General features: G+C 34.3%; 2 protein-coding genes across 2 annotated transcripts; both read left to right on the top strand.

The window, feature by feature from the left end:
* Window positions 1–3: 3 nt before the first annotated feature.
* Window positions 4–5,973, top strand: LOC134229886 (U6 snRNA phosphodiesterase 1-like). The gene is made up of 7 exons (XM_062711667.1): window positions 4–172; window positions 1,410–1,558; window positions 3,343–3,520; window positions 3,648–3,701; window positions 4,953–5,058; window positions 5,214–5,297; window positions 5,450–5,973. Exons 1-7 carry the CDS (start codon window positions 33–35, stop codon window positions 5,567–5,569), a joined length of 831 nt encoding a protein of 276 aa, XP_062567651.1. The 5' UTR covers window positions 4–32; the 3' UTR covers window positions 5,570–5,973.
* An 817-nt stretch (window positions 5,974–6,790) lies between these two features.
* Window positions 6,791–9,869, top strand: LOC134229885 (uncharacterized). The gene is made up of 8 exons (XM_062711666.1): window positions 6,791–6,862; window positions 7,115–7,310; window positions 7,662–7,836; window positions 7,981–8,252; window positions 8,351–8,417; window positions 8,686–8,844; window positions 9,107–9,264; window positions 9,689–9,869. Exons 2-8 carry the CDS (start codon window positions 7,122–7,124, stop codon window positions 9,788–9,790), a joined length of 1,122 nt encoding a protein of 373 aa, XP_062567650.1. The 5' UTR covers window positions 6,791–6,862; window positions 7,115–7,121; the 3' UTR covers window positions 9,791–9,869.
* The last annotated feature ends 613 nt before the right edge of the window (window positions 9,870–10,482 follow it).

The raw sequence follows: 10,482 nt of genomic DNA, 5'->3' as shown, positions 1-10,482 counted from the left end.
TCGATCTCGTGAACTGTTAAAAAGAAGGTAATATGAGCAGTCTGGTGCAGTACTCAGATAGTGAGGGTGAGGACTCAGATGATCGTGACGTCACCTCTGTAGATTGTGATCCAAGAAAGCGCAAGCAGTCACCACTTAGTCAAAACAGTGTTGGAAATGTGAAAAAGATCAGGTAAACATCAAATTTTTTTATTTGAAAATTAATCAATTTTTGGCATTTTAATTGATTTTTCAAACTCATTCTATTCTAGACTGATTATGATAATTTTACAATTTGCGTACTTTCTTTCTTTATTGACAATAATATCCTAGCTCTGACATTCCCATTCCAACCACCAAAATAGCCTTATATGTATAAAGTAAAGACTGACAAGACATTTAATGAATTTAATGTTTAAGGCAAATTCACATGACTTAATTAGACTATATAGAGATAAATATAACAATATAAATGTAAAGTTTTCCGTAAACTAAAATAATGGTTGAATATTTAAAAAAAAGATTTTCAACATATTCCATTTTCCTTGACTTTTACATAACATAGTCTATAAATAACACTAACATCAATCTATTCCACACATACCATGATATAACTCTAATTAAAGTTATACAGTCCAGTCCAATACGAAAAATCGTAATATTACTAAAATTCGTAATATAAGCAATTTCTAACTCTTCTAAGAGTTACTTCCCTTTTTATATAAACTTCTTTGTTATGTTTCATCAGAGATATTTCTCTGGTTTCATCATTATGATATCGTGGATATGTATGGTTAGTGCATTTTCTTTTTTTTGCATTTGATCCAAGTGCAAGCGGATTTAGAGCCTAGTGAGAGTCTATGACCTTGCATCTCGTTGTTTGAGATGAGGGTCTGATTTATATGGGTAGACTTCAAAAATATAGGGAATGGATATACACCAAGTGACCAAGAGGATACATGAAATTTTATGGAAAATTGTTCATCCTTGGGAAAATGTTTATATATAATAATAAAACAAAATGTTCACTCACCCATTACCATTGTTACTTTCATCTAACAATTATTATAAAACATTGTCCAAAATAACCACGTGATACTAGTACCATTGGGGCATAATGTATTTCTGACGATACTTCCATAAACATCATTCAGTTTCTTTCAATGCTTTATTTTGTCTTGCATTACGAAAACTCGTAATATAGTCTCTCTCAACTAATATAACACTAACATATTACGAAAAATAGTAATATAAGACACATTACCATATTTTGATATAACGATTTTTCTAATTAAATTTATAGTAGCCCGAGATATGTGCTCTACTTATTTCTTAAAAGATTTGATTTTGTCCTGTTGTCTGTTATTCTTAAAGAGATGTACAAGTATATATACATGCATATATATATTATTTATACATGTATCTGACAGATCCAGTGAAGTCCTTCCTCTGCCAGACACCATAAAATCACTGTTTTCTAATGGAGATAAACATCTAGATAACCCCGAGGAACACGAGGGGAGAACTAGGTCATTTGAACACTTAGAAGGAAACTGGGCCACTCACATCAGTGTTCCATGTGAGTACTATAGTTTGAGTTCAAAGAATTTGGGGGGATTAGGCGAGTCATATGCCTATGCAAGGGCAGGTAAAATATCGAATTTAAAAATTCTTACAAATTCCACTTTTTGTAAAATTTGAGAGTTATTTATAATCCTCTGCATACAGTAAAGATAAAACCTGAATCAAATGACTCAGAAATTGATTGTAATTAACCCACCAAAATGGTAACATGCTTTAGTAACCATAAAAATGATAGAAATTGAATGTTAAAATGTGTTTTTTATATAGAGTGGGTCTTCGTACCATTTTTTGGTAAACAAATATTGAAAGGGTATGGAAGGATGTATCTCTTACCATTTTCAAAAAAATGGTATGAAGACCCACTCTATATAAAAAAGTTAGTTTTCCTACTTAAATTTCGGAAAATATTCTCAAAAACTCAAAGTCCAATTGTGTGCTTGCTATACATATAGAACTGTTTGTTATTTAAAGGGAAATGTATATGTGACTTCGTGGCTCAGTAGTCATAGCGGCGGTGTTGAAGCACCCAGTTATTTGTCGCAAGTGTTCGAATCACGATTTTTTTAAGTTCAGGTTGAAATTTATAGAAAAATATATTTTTTCAATAAAAACAAAGTGAAGAAATAAAATGATAAATTTATCTACAGTCAATTAACAAATTTCCTATAATAAACATGTTTTCACGATGTATAACATTTTGAATGCATTCAGTTCAAGACTACATTGCACAACTGAAATGTAAACAATAATGGATGGACCAGCACGGTATGGCTGTTCCTTATGCAAAAACAGTTAAAAGGAAAGGTAAAGCGTACCATCTCCCAACCCCTGAAAACATATTCTATAGAACAATTAACACGCAGTATGAAAAGCATCACGTTAAAAATACTTTAACGATAACAACAAGGTGTAAAAATGTAGATATTGTCATTTGGACGGTGCTGTACAAAGTTTAAATGTTTAGGTAAACGTATGACTATTCCGATATGCTTACGGAGTGACAAAATCCGTGTGGGCATATGACTCGCCTAATCCCCCCAGATTCTTTAATGCTAATTAAATTTCAATAATTAAGGGTGGAGAATATGGCAGTCAGGCATGTTTGATAAACTGTGTCCAGATAGCTCAGTCTATAAAAAACTTGAGCAGTGACACAAAAGATCTGGATTGGAGTCCTGGTCTAATCCATCACATTTTTCTCCCCTACCTATTACATAAAAGTAAATTACATTTAAGATCTGCAGGTTGTTTGAGCATTGATAATTGCAACGTTCATTTATTTAAGTCAGGCTTCAATTTTTTGATTATTAACAAGTTTGTTCCTTGACTTTGGGGGTAGATTTTTGTGACATGAACCAATTCCGTGAATTTCATTAAAATTATTAGGTTCTGATGTAAGTTAAGAGCTTCTAAAGGAAGGAAATTTTAGCATTTAAACAATCAAATTGTCTCTCATCTCTAGAATAAATGAATTGACAGATCTTTTCTTTTATTCACAAAGTGGCCATACAGTTCCCCTCACACTTTGGGAAAGGAGGGGGTGGGGGGTTGCATCAGCACTCCCAACTGGTCATCTACATGTAATCCCTTTCAAAAGGCCCTCAGGGTGACAAGTAATACCCAAGTTTTGTTTATATCTGTGGTGGATTCCTGGTTTGCCATTGTGTAAAAGAGATGTTTTTAGTATATCTTAACTTTTCTTTTATTATACTTGTTATATAATCATGATCATGCCAGAGACTCATATTCTGTCAAATTTTTGTTTTTGCTAAAATTTAGATGATCCTGATGAAAGAATGAGAGAACTGATTGAAGAATTGCTACTGTGTTTAAGACCACTTGATTTTAAACCAATGAAAGAGCTTCATTTAAGTTTGTCCCGGACTGTTGCTATCCGACACCACTGGATCAAACCTCTGACCGACAGTTTACAGAACAGATTTAGGCCCCTGCAGAGGCAAGTATAACAATACAACATCAATGTCATGACTTGTCATACAGTGACTCATACTCCCCCCCCCCTCCCCCCCCCCAGAATGATATGTTTTGCTAACTATTTTAAAACCATATTGCTCATATTACAGAACTTGCTGTGAATTTTCTTCTGTTAAACTGTACACAAATGATGAAAAGACAAGGTATGCTTTATTTTTGATTCATATAAAATAGCAGTATTGGTCTAATATATTTTTAATCTAAATTAAACATGTACCTAATTTATTGCCTTAGTGATAAATTTGAATAAAGCACTATTATATGATTATATATTTTAAATTAATATACCTGAATAAGCATAGCATGATTTTATGAGGCATTTTAGAAATGTGTTTTTTATGATTTCTGATAAGAGTGTTTTCAAATCAAAGCTCCAGTTACATGTATGTATAGTCATCTTCTGTCTCCTCTTTCAAAATACATTTTATCATTTCAAGTTGTAACAAATCATTCAGTATTTTAGCTCCCATTGATTGATTGCCAAGTGAGCCTTTCTGATCATATGTTGTCCATTGATCCTTTTGTTCAATTATCTGAAAAAAATTCACATTTTTAATTTATTTTCCTGAACCATCTAACCAGTTTAAGCTAAACTTGACACAAAGCATTTATTTGGATGGTAGATTCCAGTTGATCCAAATAGTTATGAATTTCCCTCAGAGCAGCAAAGTAATTTTAGTCACATTGAAATATTGAAGCATCTCCATATCAACTGGTTTCAAGTTCAAGTTTAATTGAACCCTCTGAGGCTTGGTTTAGGACACATAGCGAGGTCCAGCATTTTCTTGGAAATAAAGAAGGGAAAAAATCTCTTAAAAATCCAAAGAATTGGAAAGCAAAGGTGAATCAGACAAACTATGGTAACTCATAGGCATCTTATTTCCTGTTTTAAAAATATCCTCTTTTTCAAAAGAATGTGCAAGAAAACTGAATTCTCTCTACCCATGAATTGTTTAAGACAATTTGTTTATTGACAATGGTCCCATTTATTCTGGCAGAAAAAGTCAAGAGTGATAGCAAATTAAAAAAAACCCCACACATTACTAGTTTAGTGAAATGGTGTACAACTTATTTTAAAAGAAGGTACATTTTGTACTGCATATCTTGGGTGTCCCTCAAGGCCTAATGTTTAAGAAATTCAAATTTTCAATTTCACTGCAGATGCATGTAAAGCTGACATTTAGTCAGAACTATATAGAGAGGATACTTCTAATAAAGGTGACTATGTCTGATATTTGATACTTAGCTACGTTGTATTTTTTGACTATGTCTGATATTTGATACTTAGCTACGTTGTATTTTATGACTATGTCTGATATTTGATACTTAGCTACGTTGTATTTTTTGACTATGTCTGATATTTGATACTTAGCTACGTTGTATTTTTTCCCCAGGACGTTTATATCTCTTGCTGTGTCAGCCCCTGGTAGTATTCTACAGGACTACACAAAAGTTGTTGATGAATGCTTTCAAGAGTACAACCTTCCAAAGTACTACAAGGTATTCAAATATATAGTAGAAATTTGTGCAATAAGATACTCAAAATCAAACAGAGTACATGTATTAGAAAGTTGTTTCCTTATAATAGAAATACTTAATATACTGGTAACTAATTTGTGATTGGATGAAGAAGCTGTCTATTCTCTCTGTTTCAGGATCCATCTTTCCACATCAGCATAGGTTGGTGTTTACATGATGTTATCCCAGAAATTAACAAAGAAACTCTCCAGAAATTACAGGTAGTGAACAAAAACTGGATTCAGTCTGAAAAAATCACATTCTAATAAAAAATACAACAGGCATAAAAATATTTATATCTTAATGATGATATTGATTTTCTGGAAACGTCTATAAATATTCTGTATATTTCTGTCTCCTCTTTATCTTTTAGGAAATACTTGATGTTACATTGGAGGAAAACACAGATCTAAAATTGTTTACAGTTGAAAAAATTATCTGTAAAACTGGAAATAAACAATTTTTGATAGAGTTAAGCAAAGGATATGGATGATGAGATTTTGTGAGAAATAACTAGCTCATGTGAAATGAAATTTGTAGACAGGTGCCTTTTGATTACGGGATGGAATGGAAAATGTGAGAAAGTTATTATACTAGCACTACTTGGTTTATTTATTATGTGATTCCAAGTTATATTAAAAGGTGCAATACATTAATGGTAAGGTTTCTGTTTCATGAAATAGAAGATGGCAGTGTTGTTTGTTATGTGATCTAGAGGGTAGAGTGGTAGCCTTGCTACAAAGAGTATGACTAAATCCAGAGGAAGAAAAAAAATTAACTCTCTTCAAATATGAACTACATTGTATACAACAGAAGATTGTTGTACAGACATAGGCGATGTATAAGATGAATGTAGCAATCTTTATCCAAATAATGTATTAAAAAAAATAAAATATCTTTCTTTGTTTTCAATGCAAAATTGACGGTTGCAACCACTGCAGAAAAACATAGCTTTAAAGCGGGAAGTCTTCTTTAAAGAATTGAAAAATAAAAGTTCGGCTGTCGCCCTAGTTTCAATATTTCTGTCCAGTCTAGCCAAACAACCGTAGTTGGAAGATACGCCAGCAGTTGTGAGGATACTATGCATGAGAGAGGATTCAGTGGCACAACTCTAATTTACTTTTATTGAAAAATCTTGACTTCAAACAGAATTTTATCATACGGAATTATGGTTTGAAGACACACTGCCCCCTCAGCCCTTCTGGTTATGAAATTTTATTCTTACAATACAGAAACATGCTAGTACAGGCCTGTAGAACGCGCCATACTTTTTAAATTTTTCCTTTAGAACCCCCTGGCCCCCAACAACACACACACCTTTGGTCTAGCACTGACAACTTCTAGGATATGGATAGTTAATATTTTTTTTTTTGCTTGTCAGATTATTTTAGAAATTTGACTCCCCCCTAATTTTTTGCTTAGTTAAGTTTTCCCCATTGTCAGATTTCTTGCAACCGCAGCTACGGGCCTGTAATTAAATATGGAAGGGCTTTTCTCTAATTCGCAGATTATGCCATTTCATTTTTTTTTTACATATACGTATCTTTATAGGTTGGTCAATGGAGTATTTTCAAATGTTTTCCCTTCTACCACATACTATTTTAGAAAAATAAAGTTTGGAAGAATTGGATTTATCGTTCATGTATAACTCGACAAATCACGTGACCGGAAAAATAAGACACAAAGGCTGTTAGATAACACACCAACAGCACCGTGAGCACGGATAAATAAGTCTAAGAAAGGACCGGTCTTTTCTTTTTTGTAGAAATTACTGCATTGAAGCCAGGTAAGGAATTATAAACAGGTGGAGTAATACTTTCAAAATGCTTACAGTACAATAACTTTAAACAGATCAAGTCGACGTCAGATGTGTACATGTTAAAAACCAAACACCGAGATCAGCATTTCTTATTGTCTTAGACGGCTCAAGAGTCTGGACACTCATTTTTTGATGTTTTATGTTTATTTATGTCCGTAGTATATACACAGTCGAAATTAAAATACACTTTACTGTATAATTTATGTTAATACACAATAGAATCGACATGAAACGGGTGTTCGATTGGATGATATGCGTGTTTGCTGTCAGTGTGGCGGATCCAGGGGAGAGGAGAGTGAAACTGATGTCCTACAACACGGGCCTGACTTCACGGATTCCGTATTACAAGGAGAGATCTCAGTATATTGCAGAGAAAGTATCACAAAGTAAACCAGACTTTATATGTCTCCAGGAGGTGCGTATTATTACTATCTCATTAAAAGGTCACTACTCACTACTAGTCTGTATGTGTGATTTAGTAAAATAGCTCTGTCTGAGATGATTGTAATAATTACTCCAAAACATACGAACACAGACGCAGGGAAACGGTTTCTTCAATTTGTATTAATCAAGTGTACAGCAATCGAGTATACAGCTCGAACACTTAATCAAGTATACAGCTTGAACGTTTGTACATACGTTACTTGCTATTTTTTTGCAAGCAAAAATTTTCAGTCCACTCCGCTCTCTACAAACAAGTGGAGAGCAGAGTAAGCTAAAATCTCTCGGCTTTTAATGATGTATACTTTTTCTATATATTTCACAGGTTTGGCATTATCGAGATCTGTTTAAAATTGTGAAAGAAAATAGCGCCACCTACCCGTATTCATTTAGTGCTATCCATAATGATACCACCGGCTTGCTGAACAGCAATGGTCTACACTGGCCAGCTTGTGCTCGAAGTGACGTCATCCAAATGTTCTTTAAAATGTGGTGGTACGGTAAGTTGGTTATACATGTATATTAGATAAAAAGGCTTCCATCAAACAACCGATTTAATTACAATTAAAGGCGTATGTAAGCGCTCCATGATTGAAAAATGAAACTATTAGACTATATAAAAAGTTAATTTAATCATCAAACAGGTTGTATGTCCTTAAAAGGAGAGATAGCCCGATTGAACTGCGTAACTGAGAAGGCTGGGTTCATGGACCTACGTCAGCCGTGCATCACGTGTATCACGATGAGCTCCTTCACGGCGCGGACCGCCTTCAGCGACTGTCTGGGCGCTGTCGAGAACCAGATGAACGTCCCAGGGCTGCTGGTTCTCAGCAAGCGGAAATTACGTCATCACAAAATGGTTTACTTCCGACCCAATGTGAAGCAGATCTTACCGCGAGGTTATCTTATGGTTGAGGCGAGTTTCATTTAACACCTCTAGCGGTATTTCATGGTTTTAGGTTCACGTTACGAATAAAAATATACGTACTCTTCACAATTTCTCTGTTTCTGTAGGTTTGGGGACTTGGTATGGTTGCATGCACACATACAACTGCTGATTTAGGCAAGATATACTATGAACGTAAGTACAGGTACACGGAGTTATAATGCATATTTCATAGATTGATTTTCAAAATAATACTGCAAATTAAGTATTGCAATGAAATCACAGACTTATGATTAATGTAATGCGTGGCGGTCAGACTGGTACAATCGCCGGTGGTCAAGTGGCTCAGCTGATGTAGAGCCTGGCTGGGTTCAGCGGGCCCGGGTTCGAGTCATCCTCATAGTCTGTCGCATTTTTCTCCTCCTCGGCTATAATTGGTGCCGTTATTTCCTTCTGATTTCAGCGAATCTGAAATCCAAATTTCACAGCTGGAAAGAAGAAAACATGAAGGACGCCAGGATTCTTATGAGAGACTTGTCTTCCTTTGCATCTTCTATCATCATGGGGGACCTTAACACTAGCCCTTCTATTCCGAGCAAACAGATTCAGGGAGATTTTGAGGGTAAGCCACTACAGGTCTACAGGATTTCAATGAAGTGATCTTGATTTTACATTCATACCATCGTAAAACTTAGATTTTTGCAAGTAGAGAATGGAGGTCTCTAAATATGACTTTTCACTTCAATTTGATTTAACATTTCAAATACATCAGCCTTAATTTCCATAAATAATACATTCCCCCTCTTTTATTTTAAAATTTATTGTATATAATTGTTTCCATAAGAATTTAGATTTGAGGATACACGTATCTTTTCTCTTCTCAGAGACTTTGGAACTATTTAAGTCTGCTAATTATTCCACGCCGTACATTGACCTCTGTGGGCTGTGTACGTTTTGTTCTGGGAACAATCTGGTGCCTTATAAAACAGACTGGATTCTGGATCATATCTTACTCAGAGGCCCGAGAGCGGAACAGGCTCAGGTAAGGTTTATACTGGCACTAACGTAAAAGGGGGCTATCATACAAAAAAGGGGACTATCATTGATAGAAAAGGATTTTTAAATAGGCCTACTTTTTACTACACATTGTATGGCTTAGTAGAGAGTAAAATATTTGTGTAATAGAATTCTTTTTATGATCAAAGACACAAGTGTCTTATTAAATGCATCCACACATATACATCACAAATTCTGCATATAAAAAAAAATCTTTCCGGAACCAATGTGGTTTTAGGTGAAAATAAAAAAAATACTGTCTGTCTCATAGAATTCTTAGTTTAGCTCCTTTTCAAATAAAAATTGCTTTTAATGTTCTTAATCAGCATATTTTAGTCGAGCATGAAAAGAAATGATATTTTTATTCAAATTATCAATCATCTATTTTTAAAGTTTTTTGACATTTGTAGAGGGTGATGGAGCACCTACTACCTGACCAGTCTGTCAGTCCCTCCGACCATTACGGGATCCAAGTCGTGGTCAGTGTCGCCGACAAGGGACCGGGCCTGTAACGATCACCAGAATTAAATAAATTATATAACACACATCTGGTATTTTCTTTATGAGGTACTCAGTCAAGGCATGCGATGTACTGATTCTGCCTGATTTGATCAATATTATTCTAGAGGGTACAGAGTTTCATAGGACATTATTTAAAATTCACCATTCCTTTTACTAGTAAAGAGATGAATAAAGAAGATGGTTTTTTTTTTTCGTTTATTTAACGTCCCACCGAGAATTTTTCACTCGTATTGAGGCGCCAACAATTGCACAAAGGGCTTTTGAGTAGTGAATGACATTTTTTATGCCAGCATCCTCTGTTACATGGGACCTCGGTTTAGACGTCTTTTCCTAAGAACTGATCTTACAGTCCAGCAGATTTAAACTCGCCACGTAAGGATCAACTCAAGTCGAATTTTAGTGCTAGTAAATATCATTATTTAAGTCAACATCATTGAAAATTCAATGTTCCTACATTCATGGAGTGGAAAGGTATTCTTTTTTACAAAACTGTTTCCAAGAATTCTAAGTAATTTATAGAACTATATTTTTCATGCAGGTGTTTTCATTTTTTTTCTCTATCAATAATATTGATAAGCGAAACTATTAGATCCACATCAAGTAATCATAAAAAGATAATTTATATTACATTTTTTTTCAATATAAAAAAAAACCCCAAAGAAACCCCATATCTGGACGAAGG

Source organism: Saccostrea cucullata, unplaced genomic scaffold (genome assembly GCF_032062105.1).
Source record: "Saccostrea cucullata isolate Sc308-1 unplaced genomic scaffold, CSIRO_AGI_Scuc_v1 ctg1443, whole genome shotgun sequence".
NCBI classification, from domain to species: domain Eukaryota; kingdom Metazoa; phylum Mollusca; class Bivalvia; order Ostreida; family Ostreidae; genus Saccostrea; species Saccostrea cuccullata.
Note: the sequence above shows the minus strand (reverse complement) of the source record. Positions and strands in the feature narration are given on the sequence as shown.